Source organism: Prionailurus viverrinus, chromosome D3 (genome assembly GCF_022837055.1).
Source record: "Prionailurus viverrinus isolate Anna chromosome D3, UM_Priviv_1.0, whole genome shotgun sequence".
Taxonomy (NCBI): Eukaryota; Metazoa; Chordata; class Mammalia; order Carnivora; family Felidae; genus Prionailurus; species Prionailurus viverrinus.
In genome coordinates, this window is record NC_062572.1 from 10827960 (window position 1) to 10842098 (window position 14139).

Consider the following 14139-nt stretch of genomic DNA (forward strand, 5'->3'; position numbering starts at 1 on the left):
CTGGAATCCTGGTCCCACCCCTGACAAGTTACTTCACCTCTCTGTGCCTCAGTTTCCCTCTCTCTAGATGGGACGTCACAGACGTTGGGGGACGATTAGATGAGGAAGTGAAGTGTGACAATGATGCCGGGCACATAGTGAGTACCTGGAATTCTTGACCATGGAGAACATCCCCCCCGCCCGCCTGTCCGTGGCACATTCAGGAAGACGGTTCCGTGTAATGCCCGGCTTCCCCGGAACCGTGCCAGGGAACCTCTGCCCTCGGGTGGGATGCGGAGCATTTCTGGGACTCTGTCGGTTTGCTTGTGCTGTCGTGCAGGGTGCCCACTGAGCACGCTCACTCTAAAAGGAGCGCTGGCAGAGAGCCTCCAGGGGACTGGAGGCCACAGAGGGTGTCTCTCTGGGACATGTGCTTCCAGGCTCACTTCACCCGTGGGCACAGAACACACAGGGAGAAGGTGCCTGAGCGCGTACACGTGCGTCGTCCGCACAGGACATTCCCACAGAATTCAGCCCGCCCTCCTCCCTTCATGCAACAGGGCTCTCTGGAGCATCTGCTATGTGCCGTATCCTGGGGTTGAAGTCAGGTGGCCTAGGAAGGTCTCTCTCGTGAGGTGGCATTGCGGCAGGGACCTAGGTGAGCCATTCGGCATCGGGGGGGGGGGGGGGACATTTGGGCAGACAGCACAGCAAGTGCCAAGGCCTTGACAGAGCCTCAGACTATGTTAGAGTCACGGCAGATGTGTCCGGGGGAGAGAGATGGAGGGGGTAGGAGACGAGGTCACAGAGGCAGGGAAGGCCTGGTCAGACCAGACTTTATAATCAGGTCATGGTTAGCGCTAAATCAATCAGTCAATAAGGTAATGGCCGAGACAGAGGTTTCTCTGGAGTAAAATGGGAGGGCAGGTCTCTGACAAGGTGACATCCGAGCAGAAACCTGTGTCAAGTGAGGGATCAAGGCTCGAGGACATCCAGGGAAGAGCATTCTGGGAGAGAGAGCTCAGCAGGTGCAAAGGCCCTGGGGTGGGAATATGGCTGGCGTGTTCGAGGAACAGCAGGGAGACCAGGGGGGCTGGGGGAGAAGGGGCGAGGGGTGAGCCCAGGGCAAAGGGCTAGGTACCGGCTATCTCACATAGGGTAAGGGGGTCGGATTCTTCTCTGAGCAAGGTAGGAGCCAAACGAGGTTGAGGGCAGAGGAGGAACAGGCCTTGAGGCAGAGGTAGGTGCGACAGCAGGGAAACCAGCGTGGCAGCGGGACCCTTCTCCACACGGGGGTGGCCAGGCCTGGCTCCTGGTCAGAGCAGATCTCAAGGGGGTGCTGACGGCTTCCTCCTACCCTTTGCCAGGCTGGGCCCCGAGAGGGTGGAGCGCAGCGTGCGGGCCGACCCCCCTTCCGGGAGGCCTGCGGGCAGCAGACTCTTGTCCAGGACAGAAGGATGTTCTTGCTGACTGGGAGGAAACAGCGCATCCCACATCAAAAGGAGGCCCCGGGTGGCTCCCACGCTCGGGCATCGTGGGAACCCTGCTACCCTGGGTTCTCTCAGGGGGGCCTGCACGTCAAGAGAGGCTGGGGGCTGCCTTGAGACTGTTCCCCAGCTCTTGATGAGTAAATAAAAAAAACAGCCCCCCCCCCCCCCCCGTCACAGCCTACTCACAACCTTCTTCTTGGGAAGAAGTCTCATTTTTGTAAATCGAGCCCTGTGGTTTTTAAGGGGTGTCAGGAATTGTAGGGCAGCTGAGATTTTTAAAACCTTCCCTTTCTGAGCACTCCCCCCTGCCCCCCGCTCCCTAACTCCCAGGCCAAAGACTCAGCAAGACCAGGGGCATGAGCTGGACCAGACATTGGGCTTGAGGTAAACCTCGGGTAGCGAACTGTCCTCACTGATCGGTAGGGGCCGTCCTGACCTGAAGGATTCTGCTCAGCTTGAGAGCGTGCAGTGATGGATTAGTGATGTCTGCCGCAGGTGGGCCATAAGGAGTAGTGCTTTGCACGCTACATATTGTCCGTGCCCCCCGTCTTACGGATAGCCCTGGAGAAAAGGATTTTTTTCCATGAGATGGAAGGGGAAGGAAGGAGGTCGGGGAGACGTAAATATATCGAGGAACTCTTTTGAAGGACAGGGCAGGGAAGAGGAGAAGCTTGAGGTATGTGCCTCTTTGCTTTCCTGGAAGAGTATGGGGAGGCGTAAGATTAGGTGATACCCTTTAGGCAGGTCCTGGAGGATTATGACAGACCCCGAGAGGGTCGGATGGAAACTCAGCCCCATCTCTGGGCTCCCAGCAGGCTGCTAGAAGGAGAGAGTCGTCCTCCACTCACAGCCCTGCCCCCAAACTATGAGCTTTGCGTGTTTTACCTCACTGGACCCTCACAAGGCTTTATGCCCATTACAGGTGGGGAAACGGAGGCACAGCACCTTTCCCCACACACACCTCGATTGGCCAGGCGCTGGGGGTCCCGCGGTGCCCGCCCACCAGTAGCACCCGTGCAGGAGCGGTGTTCGGTGGCCTTGGGTCACCATAGTGTTCGAGGACCCTGACATCTGCTCCCCACGCCTGTGTTCCCTGGCGTGTGGATGTGTCCCTGTGCTTGTGTGTCTGCGTGGAGGTGTGTGTGTGCATGCCTCTGGGGTGGTCTGTGTGTGTGTGTGTGTGTATGTGTGTGCGTTTCTGGATCCACTGTGGCTGCACCCAAGCCTGCCAAGCATACCATTTGCTAAAAGATGCTTCCCAGCCAGCTCCCTAGTATCCTCTGTGCCTGCCAGGGGCAGGTGACCAGGCAGCCCCGGCCAGGCTCAGACCTGAGCAGCCAGGCAGAGGGGGTTGTCGCAGCAATTTCCCAGCTGTCGCGGCCCCCGTCCCTTCCCGGCACACCCCCCAGGCCCCTCTGGCGTCCCGGCCTTTGAGAACACTCCTGTCCATCAAGACATCCATCCAGCGTTTTGTGCCCGTCGACGGCAAGACAGTAGTTCACCTGCGTGTCCAAGCACTGAAGTCACGAAGACGCAGGCAGGCACACGGTCCAGGTCACCGCGGATCTTCTCAGGCAGCCCTCCCAACAGCCCTGGGGGTGAGGTATCGTTATCCCCATGTTACAGGTAGGGAGACCAAGGGCCACAGAGGTGAAGTGACTCGCCCAGGCTCGTCACTGCCACACTTGCACGGCTTCCTCTCCCAGATGAAGAGAAGACACTCCGTGACTCAGTGGGCCGAGGTGCGGGGAGGTGGAACTCTTCAGCCAGGCCTGCACGTCCACGGGGCGATGGTGGTGGTTAACGCCATTAGACTCTTTATTAGGTGCCAGGAATTCTCCTGGACCCTTGACAGGCAGAATGTCATTGACTCCTCAGGGCAAACACGAGGTGCTGCTTTATAGATGGGAAACGGGCTTCTGAGAGGTGCCTGATGGGCTGCGTGTCAGCCAGACGGTTAGTGCTTATTAAGCTGAGATATGAGAGCAGCTCTGGCTGATTTCAAAAGCCAGAGAGCTCTTTGGTGAGGGAAGGCGAAGAGGGGAGGCAGGCTATGTTTTCTTGGGGACTTTTCATCTGAGGAGGGGACAGTGCCTTAGTTACAGGAACTGTCATCAGTAGATCTTCGAGAGGGGGGACGAAAGTGTTCCGTGTGAAATGTCTTTGGAAAACCTGGATTCATCATTGCTAATCATAGTTCCTTATGCAGGACTTATCAGAGCCTTTAAGATGCTCATATATGTTGTGAATTTCCAAGGAGGCAGTGAAGTGTTTCATAACTCATTTGCTCCCTGAATCCTTCTTTCCCAGAACCTTTTATAGGCACTAGTGCTCCATATAGGAAACCTGGAGAAATGCTAGAATGGCTACGTCACTCGGAGTTGGGTTTCAGGCACAGCGGCCAGTGGAAGGGAACTGTTGGCCCCCAAGCTCTCACAAGGGAGTAGGGAAGAGTCAGTACTCATTCCACTGTAACTGGGGCAGAGGTCCCAATGACACCCCGCCCCATAAGAGAAGGATGTCTATGTCCCTGGCGGTCATATTCTAAATGACACAGAGGTGCAGGTATGTCCGGAAGCCAAACCAGAGCCCTCGGATCTTCCGGTGTGGGGGGCTGAAGTCCAGCTGCGGCCTCTTTTCTCCCCTCAGGGTCCCCGCGCTCCCGGTGAAGAACTTGAATGGTACGGGGCCCGTCCATCCGGCCCTGGCAGGTGAGATGCCGCCCCGGAGGGGCAGAAGGGCGGGGCGCACGAGGAGGCAGCCCCACCTGTCTGCCCTGTGGCCCCGCCCCTTGGCGAGGCTGGTGGGCGGGGCCCAGAGGAAACGCCCCCTACCGTTGGACCCCGACGCCGGGGTAGGCGGGGCCCGCAGAAGGCGCTCCACTCGGCTTCCAGCTGGGGTGGGGCCCAGGGCCACCCCGCCCGCCCACCCGGGCGCCCCCACGTTCGGGGGCGGGGGGCGGGGCGGAGCAGGTGGGCGGGGCCTGGGGGAAGGCCTGCGGCGTCCTCCCGCCGGCGGGAGGGCTGGGTGGGCGGGGCCGGGAGAGCGCTCCGCCCCCTGACCGCCCCGGCCGCGTCCCCAGGGATGACCGGGATCCTGCTGTGTGCCGCCGGCCTGCCCGTGTGCCTGACGCGGGCCCCCAAGCCCATCCTGCACCCGCCGCCCGTGAGCAAGAGCGACGTCAAGCCCGTGCCCGGCGTGCCCGGGGTGTGCCGCAAGACCAAGAAGAAGCACCTCAAGAAGAGTACGCCTTCCGCGCCGACCCTGGCCCCACTAACTAACCCTTGACCCTGACCCCTCAGCTCCCATCTGTTCTTAGGACTTAGGCCTCCACCTCCGTCTCCTGATCTCCGCTCCCTGGCCCCTGACCCCCTCCACCACCAACTCTGATTACATCAGCCGCTGGCATGTGACTCCTGCCACCCCCTCTGTGCGCCCCCGCCCGAGCCAAGCCCTCAGGGCGGAGACCCTGGGCACCCTCCAGCCCGCCCGCTGTGTCCTTGCAGGTAAGAACCCCGAGGATGTGGTTCGAAGGTACATGCAGAAGGTGAAGAACCCGCCCGATGAGGTGAGCCCCCAGCGGAGGGTACTGGCCTGGGCAGACCGAGGGCCCAGCCCCTGACCTCCCTTCTCCTCCCGTGGCCCCGTGTGTTACAGTCTCTCCCCCCAGTTCGGGCTTGGCCTTCTCCCTTTTTCACAGTGTCTTCTGATGGACAGAAACGCTTAGGTTTAATAGAATCGCATTTACCGATCTTTGGATGGTTGACGGCTTTCGAACCTTATTGGCACCCATATTTTCCACCCAACGTTCTAAGTTTTGCCTTAATCCCCCTGAAGAGGGGTGGAAGGTCATCTCTACCTCTGCCATGTGTCGCTAGTGTATGGGGGTGTCCTCTCTCTCCCTCCCTTTGACAAGGGGGCACCGGAGAGGGGGCCGTCCGCCACCCTTGGTGGCCTGGGGCCTGGCTCCCGCCAAGGGGCAGCGCTGACCCGAGGGTGTCGTGCCCTGGCCCGTCGTCAGTGTCCCCTCTGCGCCCCCTCCGTCAGGACTGCACCATCTGCATGGAGCGGCTGGTCACAGCATCCGGCTACGAAGGCGTGCTTCGGCACAAGGGCGTGCGACCCGAGCTCGTGGGCCGCCTGGGCCGCTGCGGCCACATGTACCACCTGCTGTGCCTCGTGGCCATGTACTCCAATGGCAACAAGGTGGGCGGCGCGGGGGCAGGGGGCGGGGCCGGGACGCCGCGGGGTGGGGCCTCACCGCCGGCCTCCCCTGCCCCAGGACGGCAGCCTGCAGTGCCCCACGTGCAAGGCCATCTACGGAGAGAAGACGGGCACCCAGCCGCCCGGGAAGATGCAGTTCCACCTCATCCCGCACTCTCTGCCTGGCTTCGCCGACACCCAGACCATCCGCATCGTCTACGACATCCCCACAGGCATCCAGGTGAGGCCCCCGTGCCCCTGGCCCCCGCCCCTCGGAACCCTGCATGGGTCCCCCACACCTGTCTGTGGCTCAAGCCTCTGCTGCCCGCTCCCCACAGGGCCCTGAGCACCCCAACCCAGGCAAGAAGTTCACCGCAAGAGGCTTCCCGCGTCACTGCTACCTGCCCAACAACGAGAAGGGCCGGAAGGTGGGTGCTGGGAGGGTGCGGGGGTGTGGGAGCAGGCCGGGGACGCCCCTCACCCCCAATCCCTGTTTCCTGCCCGCACCGACAGTGACCATCACCTCCTAGTGCGTGTCCAGCCCCGCCAGGTGGCTTCACACACCTGGGCTCATTTCCAGCTTGAGGAGGTCAAGGTCTTGACCCCATTTTACAGATAAAGAAACTTAGCCTCAGAGAGGTCAAGTAACTTGCCCAAGATCACACAGCTGGTACACTACGGATCGTCTGCCTCCCTTGTTTTTCAAGAGAAGCAAGAAATTCTGATTTTCACGTGAAATCCCCAGGCCTTTGAATATTGCCAAAGAAGTCACAAGATGGCTGTGTAGTCAAGTGAACACAGCCGAGGGCCTTCAGGTGGAGACCCAGATGAAACGGGCAGATAGCCTGGAAAGAGCTCTCACTGCGGGCGGGAGGGGGGGGGGGTCCCTCTAGGGAAGGAAGCGGCCAGGCTGGGCGCCCGCGGGAATGCCGCAGGGCTTAGCAGGTAGTGAGAGGGCCACAGCTCGGCCAAGGAAGGAGGGAGGCTGGGCGGGAGGGACTCCAGCCACAGGGGCGGGGCTGCCCGCCCCCTCCGCTCACCCCCCCTCCTGTCCCCACTCCTGTCCCCCAGGTGTTGAGGCTGCTCATCACCGCCTGGGAGCGGAGACTCATCTTCACCATCGGCACGTCCAACACCACAGGCGAGTCGGACACCGTGGTGTGGAACGAGATCCACCACAAGACCGAGTTTGGATCCAACCTCACGGGCCACGGCTACCCGGACGCTAGCTACCTAGACAATGTGCTGGCCGAGCTCACAGCCCAGGGCGTGTCCGAGGCTGCAGCCAAGGCCTGAGGCCCCGGGGGGGGGCCCACCTTCCCTCCTGCTTTGCCCCTGGTCCGGCACTTGCCTCCCTCTGCCAGGCGCGTCCTGGTGGCCCGGGTTCAGGGCTGGGGAGGAGCCCGCGGAAGGAGCCAGAAGCGTCCTGGGGATTTGGCTGATGGCGGTTGGAATGATGGGAGGAGGATGGCAGGCCAGCCGGCTCCGACCCGTAGCTCCCTGAGAGGGTGGCGGAGAGAACACCGGAACCACAGTAACCTCCCTACGGAAGAGACAGAGCCCCACCCCCTCGCGCAAACACACGTGTCCTGGTGAACACACGCACGCACACCCACGTGCCTCTACTTACCCCCAGGCTGGGGGGAAAGAGACAGAAGACCCCTGTGATACTCCATGTGGACTCCCACCCGCGTCTCTATCACATCTGTGTAGGCTTGTCTGCAGGCGGGATTCAGCTCAAGCGCCTGGGGGAAAGGGGCCCCCCTCTGCTACCCACTGATGGGCACTTGTGGGCCCAGGGGGCAGAACCCCAGGTTAGTCAGCAGTTTTGCAAAGGGGCAGGCCAGAGAGAGGAGGACTAGAGGGACCTTGTTTTGTGCTTGTGTCTCTTCATCCTTCTGGGACTCTCACCTCATCCTTCTGGGACTCTCACCTCCTTCTTCTCCCCTCCCGTCCCCAGGCCTTATGTCTGTCCCAGATAAAGGCACTGTTCTCCTTTCCTCCCCATCCTGTCCTCTCCGCCAAATCGCTCCCAACGCCGAGATCCAAAGGCTGGATGAGGCCGAGCTTAGGCCAGCGGGTCTAGAAAAGCAGACCGGACAGCAACGGGTCCATTTCCCTTTCTTGGGAGTGGGCAGTGGGGTGGCTGATGGTCTTGGCCAACCAGGGGCCTGTTGCCCAGGCAACTCACCAGCTCCGCCTCTGTTGGTTGGCTGCCGCGGTGGAAGTCAGCCAAGATTTAAAGGGACGCCAGCGATTGCTCTTTGGAAAACCTACCCGTCCCACTGTGGGTGGAGAAATAAATGGTCTTTCTCCTCCTCACTCAGTTTTCTTTCCTGCCGAGACGGGGGCTGGGTGGGTGGCTCTGTTCCTGGGGGGCCTCTGGCCCACCCTCCCGGGGAGCTTGCAACAAAACGATGACCCCAGGACCACTGCCTCTCTCGGTCTTGGGCAGCTGGGGTTGGAGGGTCTCCATAATTCTCTTGTCCCCGGGTACGCAGCGGGTGTGAAGGTGGCCGAGGCAGAGGGTACCCAAGAGGACAGGGCGGAACGTGCTCTTCTCTCGAGCACAGCCCAAGGCAATGCACACAGCAGCTCCCGGGTACAATACTAGGAATGAGGGACTTGGGCTGGGGGGCTGAGAGCCTCGGAGAAAACACGGAGGAGCTGGGCGACATCGTGATCGGCTCCTGGAGCCCCAGCCCCTGCCCTAAGGGAGGAGGGCCCGGTTCTGTCTAGAGACAGAGCCCGGGATCTGCAACACAGCTTCCAATCAGCCTCAGCAACGTCCCAGAATGCTGGGTGGCTGTGGCGGCTGCTGCGGCTCCAGGCGACACCTGCTGGCCACTCTCGGGATAGCGCTGCATCTTTCCCGGTCCCCCTTATCCCTAGATACATACTTTGGTTTCTGTCCCACCCTCTAGTCACACAAAACCAGAAATGAGTCCTTGGAAGCCTTTCCGGTTTTCCCAGAGTGGGTGTTCTCATTTTACCCTCTGTGATTCATTCTCAAGATCTCACTTCAAACCCTAATATGCAAAATCTCCCGGCCCCATGATCTTCGAATCTTGCGTTCATCCGTATCACCCGGGAAACTTGTTAAAAATCCTGATCCCTGCACCCACACTCCCTCAGATTCTCATTCAGCAGATGCTGGTGGGGTCCAAGCATCTGCATCGCTAGCAGACAACCTAGGGGCTGAGCTTTGGACCACAGTCTGAGAAACCCCTCCCTGGCTCCCGAGCCACCTCCGTGGAACCCAGTTTGACAGCCACACATCTAGACACTCCCTTCTTATTTTATACAGCATGAACTGAGGCTCAAAGAGGGGACAAGAGCCTAGCCCAAGGTATCCCAGGCTCCAGGGGTCTGAGTCTGGCGCACTGGGCTCCCAGCCCCCATTATTCCTAAGGGAACCCGATTCTGGAAGCTTGCGGTTAGGACTCTCGGCCAAGGCAGGGCTCAGGAGGATCAGTGAGGTGACGCAGATCGGCAGACGTGAAAACAGGAAGGGCTGAGCCTCTTTCGTGCCTGTCTGGGCAACAAGGCCACGTGGGCATCAGGGATTCACGTCCGGCTGTATCCAGCAGCTCGGGGCCATGGCCTTGTCGGTGTGAGTAGAGGCCGGTCCGGTTTAGCAGAGACTTTCAGCCGAACCGGATGAGTCAGGCTCCTTCTCTCCCGTCCACTCCCAGCTGCCTCAGCCCAGAGACTGAGACTCATTCAGTACAAGGCCAGCCCCCTGCCAGAGGGCTTCCGTGCCTGGGGTTCTGGACTTGGGGCACAGAGACTGGGAGATCTCCAGAAGCATCCGCGCCACAGCATCGACGAGGTACAGGGCAGCCGAGAGGGGCCGGGGTGCCCTGAGAGGGGCCCGATGGCTCCTTCCTCCTCCTTCCAGGCTGGCTCTGGCATCTCCTCAGTGCCCCAGGGGACCCAGGGCCGCTTTCTGCTGCTCCCGCTGCTGGAGCTCCTCGTGGGCTCTGTCCAGATCTGCCAGCACCTCCAGAAGGCGGCCAGCTGCCTCTCTCTGCCGGGCCAGGGCTTCAGGACAGGCCCCTGGGAGGGAGACAAGGGGCCACGGGGGCTCAGCCGGGCCAGGGCAGGCTCCCGGAGCCCAGTCCCCGTGGCTTTTCAGGCTCCAGACCGGCCTTGTGCCCCCAAGAACCCACACACTCCATCCTCCCCACTCACCGCACCTGCTGGTGGACCGGAAAAGGGGGAGTCGGTGGGGGGCGGGGGGAGGAAATAGGGGCGTGCTTGACAAGTTGTAGGAGGCGGCCGAGAAGGCAAAGAAAAGGGAGCCCCTTGACCCCTTACCTTCCTTGGCCCCCGAGGCCCTCATTGTATCCGCCTCCGGGCTTGTATCTATGTTGAAATCCTCCTGGAATTTCATCCTGGAAGTTGCAAGAGAGAAAAGACAAGGTTGGTCCCTGATCCCCAATCTCGTTCTCTACCCCAGAGGTTCTCTGCTGGTTGCAGGAGGCGTTAAGGATTCCCGGTCGTCACCACCACCGCGACCATTGTCGTCATCACAGCAAAGACAGAGTGCAGACGCTACTCTAAGCCCTTCCCGTGTATTAACTCACCTCGTGATCCCAACAAATGTATCTGAGGTAGGTACTTACTATTGGCTCCATTATACAGTCCACTGAGACACAGAGAGGCCAAGCACTCGCCTAAGGCTGCACAGCATAGTAACTGTTACCATTTACCGAAAGCTAACTGCGACCAGGCATCGACAAAAAGACTTCACCTGTATTAGCTCATTTGACCCTCGGGACAAGTCCAAGAGGCAGGCGCTGTGACTGTCCCTATCTCCCAGATGAAAAGACACAAGTACAGAGAGGGTAAGCAACGGGCCCAAGATCACACAGCCAGTAAGCGACTGGCTCAGACTTTGAACCCAGGTCAGGCCAGCTTCAGAACCCGCTCTCTAAGGACTTGGAGCAGATCTCTGCCACTGACCGGTGGTGATGCCAACCAGGGGGGAAAAGGAGCACATCCACGGTCTGGGCCGGGTCCCAGGAGCCCAGGATGGTAAAAGATCCCGGACCCACTTCTGCACTAGGGCCAGCCTGAGGACGCCTCCCCGCCTCGCCTGGGGCCCGCATGCCCTGCCCGGCCAGGAAGTCAGCTGATGCACAGGGAAAGAATGAATAAATGAGCCGGGGAGGCCATGGGAGGGTTGGGGGGGGGGGGGCGCGGAGCTGGCCTGGCTGGTCACCGCGGGGGAAGCGGAATGGGTGGGGGCGCCCACCTGAGCTGGTCCCGCCCCAGGAGCAGCTGCCGGTACACCATCTGGATCTCAGCGTCGGGATCCAGCGGGTCACTCCAGTCCCCCAGGGTGACGGCCGAGTGCGTGCGGCTGCAGCCGGCAGCTGAGGGGAACGCGGTGCCGTCAGCACTGCCTCCCGCCGCCCCTCCGGGAGCCCCCGTGGCAGAGGGTCGCCAAGCGCAGACCCTTCTGCGTCTAAAATCACTCTTCCCGCCTCCTACTGCCTTCAAGCCCCACTGCCTCCCCCCCCCCCCCCCCCACCGCCCTGGCTCAGCAGAGCAGGAGCGTCCCCTCCCTCCAGACTCCTCCCACAGGCCCGGCTCCAGCCACACAGGCCCTTCTCGACCCTTCAGCCCTCCCCGCGCCCCCTCCAGGCCTTTGCTCGGGCGCTTTGCCCTGCCTACGACCCTTCCTGACCCCATCCCAGTCTCTCCACCCTCACTGCTTATCGCCTACTCTTCTCAGGTCATGTCTCAACAGCACCTCCTCCAGGAAGCCCTCCTTGATCTCCAACCCTGCGGCCGGCTCAGAGGCAGTCTCTGGAGCCTCAAAAGCCTCATTTTGGTACTTATAAGACCGTGGGACACTTGTCTGGTTATCCACCGGTCTTCATTGAGAGCGAGCCTCGACCACCGGATGCTGGGCCCATAGAAGGTGCTTTACAAAATCTCTCACACGCAATGCGCCCTAGGTGCCGGTGGGCGTTCTAAGTGCTGAGAACACACACTCAGTCCGCACAACAACCCTAGGAGGCAGGCACTGTTCCCCGCGGGAGGAGAGCCAGGCGCACAGAAAGGTTAAGTAACCCGCCGGGGAGGGTGCGGGGCACCTGCTGATTGACAGCTGGGGAGGGCGGAACCTGAGCCCGCCCCGCCCCCTCACCTGAGCGCTCGGCCTGCAGGCAGCAGGTCCAGCGCGAGCTGCGGAAGGCACCCGGGTGGCAGGCGGCCAGCTTGTCCGGGTTGGGGGCGCTGGCCTTGCGCAGGGCCGACAGCCACTGGTTGAGCTCGTTCACATTCTGCAGGGAGTCGGGGCGGGGGGGGGGGGCGGTCAGGGGTGGAGGGGGGCCCAAGGGACGCCCTCCGTCCCCATCCTTGCGGTGCCTCACCTTGCACTGGAGGTAGGTGGTCCGCAGTGCCCCGGCGCCGTCCTGCGCCATCACCTGCATCACGTGCGGCAGCTGAAAGGCGCCCTCGTCCACGCGCTCCACGGCGCGGATGTGCGACACCGGGATGGAGAAGCGCATCTGGGAGACAGGGCTGTGGCTGCAGGGTGGGCCGGGGTGCGGGGGGCCCAGGGGCAGCTTTCCTTTGGGCGCGTGCATCAGGGAATGGGGACGGGGACGGGGGGGGGGGGGGGGGGGACACACTCAAGCCTGCGTCTCTGTGATCTGCGATCTGTGCCTGTGTGTCCGCGCTCTTGTGCCGTGAGTCCCCCCCAGCCCTGCCCCATCACTCTCTAGGTAAGCCACCACCTCGCCGGGCATCAGTTCCCATCATCACCAGACGTCAGAGCAACCACCCGCACAGCAGCTGGGGCGTGCCTCCCGCACTCCAGCCTGTCAACTGCCACCAATGTCTGAGGCTGAGCCTGTGTGCAGATGAGGTCACTTGGCCCTCCCGAGGTCACTTGGCCCTCCCGAGGCCACTCAGCCAGTGGAGGCAGAATTGGGAACCAGGCATTTGAACTCTGGAATCCATGCTTTGCGGACAAAGTAGGAAGGATACGCTTGCGCACCCTCTCCAGCGTTCGCCATCATTTATGGGCGTGCGGACAAGAAACGCGTCCCAGCACGGGCTCCAGCTGGTGCTGGACTTGAATGGCAACCCCGTGAGACCAGGGACGTTGGGCCTTGGGTACTGCTGTACTTCAGTGCCTGGAACGCTGTGTGGTATACAGTAGGCGCTCAGTAAATGTTTGATGAGTGGCTGAGTGAACGAATGTCGGCCCGTGCGTGCCTAACACGGCCAGGCATGTGCCTCTGGGCGGGAACATCTCAGGGCGGTTAAGCATGGTCCGGGTCCCGTGCGTGTCCACGTCTGATGGGGAGCGTGTGCAGGTACAGGGCCTGTGCCTGTCCTGGGCCCACGCTGGCCCAAAGGCGTGAGCAGAGCCTGGCCCGAGAGCTTGACTTGCTAAGTCTTTGCCCCGTTCCTGGGCCTCAGTTTCCCCCTGCCTGCAAAGAGGCAGCTGTGTGAGGGAGACCCCTCCACTGTGGGCTGGGGCCCCACCTGCCACTCAGGACTCCTGGAGTAGGAGAGAGTCTCCCCGCTGAGCCAGAAGTAACGTTTCTTGAAGGCAAAGCGTGGGGCCAGGCTGGCAGGCTCCTCCTTGCGCTTCAGCAGGTAACCTTCACGAACAATCACCGAGGGGGCCACCAGGGCCCTGGCTGGGCCCCCAGCCTCTGGGAAACGGGGAGGGGGGACAGTGAACCCCTCATATCCTGCCCTGCCAGTGCGCCCAGGAGCAGGATTCTCTGCTCCCCCCGGGAGGCGGGGGGATGAACGGGAGGAAGGGTGTCACTGAAGGTGGGGCGGGGAGCCCAAAGTCGACCTGGAGAAGCCCTCCCCTGGAGCCCCACAGACAGTGGGGGTGGGGGTGGGGGTGGGGTGGGAGGGTGGGGGGCATATCTTACGAAGTCAGTCCAGGGAGGGCCCAGGATCTAGCCGCCTGGGGAGCCCAGACACAAGAACCCTGCTATGTCACAACCAGGGCTCCGCCTTCTGACACGGTGCACCTGTGTGACTCACACCCAACTGTCTCTTGACGTGGGCCCCACGTTGTGATACGGACTTAACCCCAACTCTTGTGCCGAAACGTGTCCCATGCCCCATTTCACCCCACATCGAGGCCCAAATCCTTCTAGCTGCTTCTGAAGCTACACACAATCCACCCCCCCAGCTCTCCTTTGCTCCCCCTCGTTCATTCCTCTACATTGGCTCCTCACTGTTGCTCTCTGTCCCCCACCTCAGGGCCTTTGCACATGCGGTTCCCAGCCTGGAATACTCTTCCCGGGGATCTTCATGGCTTGCCCTCGGTCTTCCTTCGGGTCTTTGCTCTAATAGTACCCTAGTGGGGCCACTTCTGGTCATCCTACCTAAAAGTTCACCCCGCCACCCCCCACCCCAACATTTCCTTCCCTCCTTTGTCTTTTCTACTTACTCCCCAACACACTATGTTATTTGCTAA

At 61.3% G+C, this 14139-nt stretch overlaps 2 protein-coding genes across 7 annotated transcripts in view; one reads left to right on the top strand and one right to left on the bottom strand.

Annotated features, from left to right (window-relative positions):
• The window catches only part of DTX1 (deltex E3 ubiquitin ligase 1), a 34323-nt gene extending 26329 nt beyond the window's left edge, over positions 1-7994 (top strand). The window contains exons 4-10 of the mRNA XM_047827859.1: positions 4119-4180; positions 4552-4713; positions 4976-5037; positions 5517-5675; positions 5752-5913; positions 6011-6100; positions 6744-7994. Of these exons, the coding sequence (XP_047683815.1) occupies positions 4119-4180; positions 4552-4713; positions 4976-5037; positions 5517-5675; positions 5752-5913; positions 6011-6100; positions 6744-6968 (922 nt within the window). The 3' untranslated portion in view covers positions 6969-7994. The remainder of the gene's footprint in view (positions 1-4118; positions 4181-4551; positions 4714-4975; positions 5038-5516; positions 5676-5751; positions 5914-6010; positions 6101-6743) is intronic.
• A 956-nt stretch (positions 7995-8950) lies between these two features.
• Positions 8951-14139, bottom strand: part of RASAL1 (RAS protein activator like 1) — a 45660-nt gene continuing 40471 nt past the window's right edge. For 3 of the 6 annotated variants that reach the window (XM_047827856.1, XM_047827855.1, XM_047827858.1), the window contains 6 exons: positions 13182-13354; positions 12059-12196; positions 11833-11968; positions 10933-11053; positions 9993-10069; positions 8951-9731 (listed from right to left, as the gene is read on the bottom strand). In XM_047827856.1, coding sequence (XP_047683812.1) covers positions 9592-9731; positions 9993-10069; positions 10933-11053; positions 11833-11968; positions 12059-12196; positions 13182-13354 — 785 coding nt within the window. In that variant the 3' untranslated portion in view covers positions 8951-9591. Of the gene's footprint in view, positions 9732-9992; positions 10070-10932; positions 11054-11832; positions 11969-12058; positions 12197-13181; positions 13355-14139 lie in introns of those variants that run through there. The other 3 variants (XR_007145817.1, XM_047827857.1, XR_007145818.1) reach the window with 3 other exon arrangements.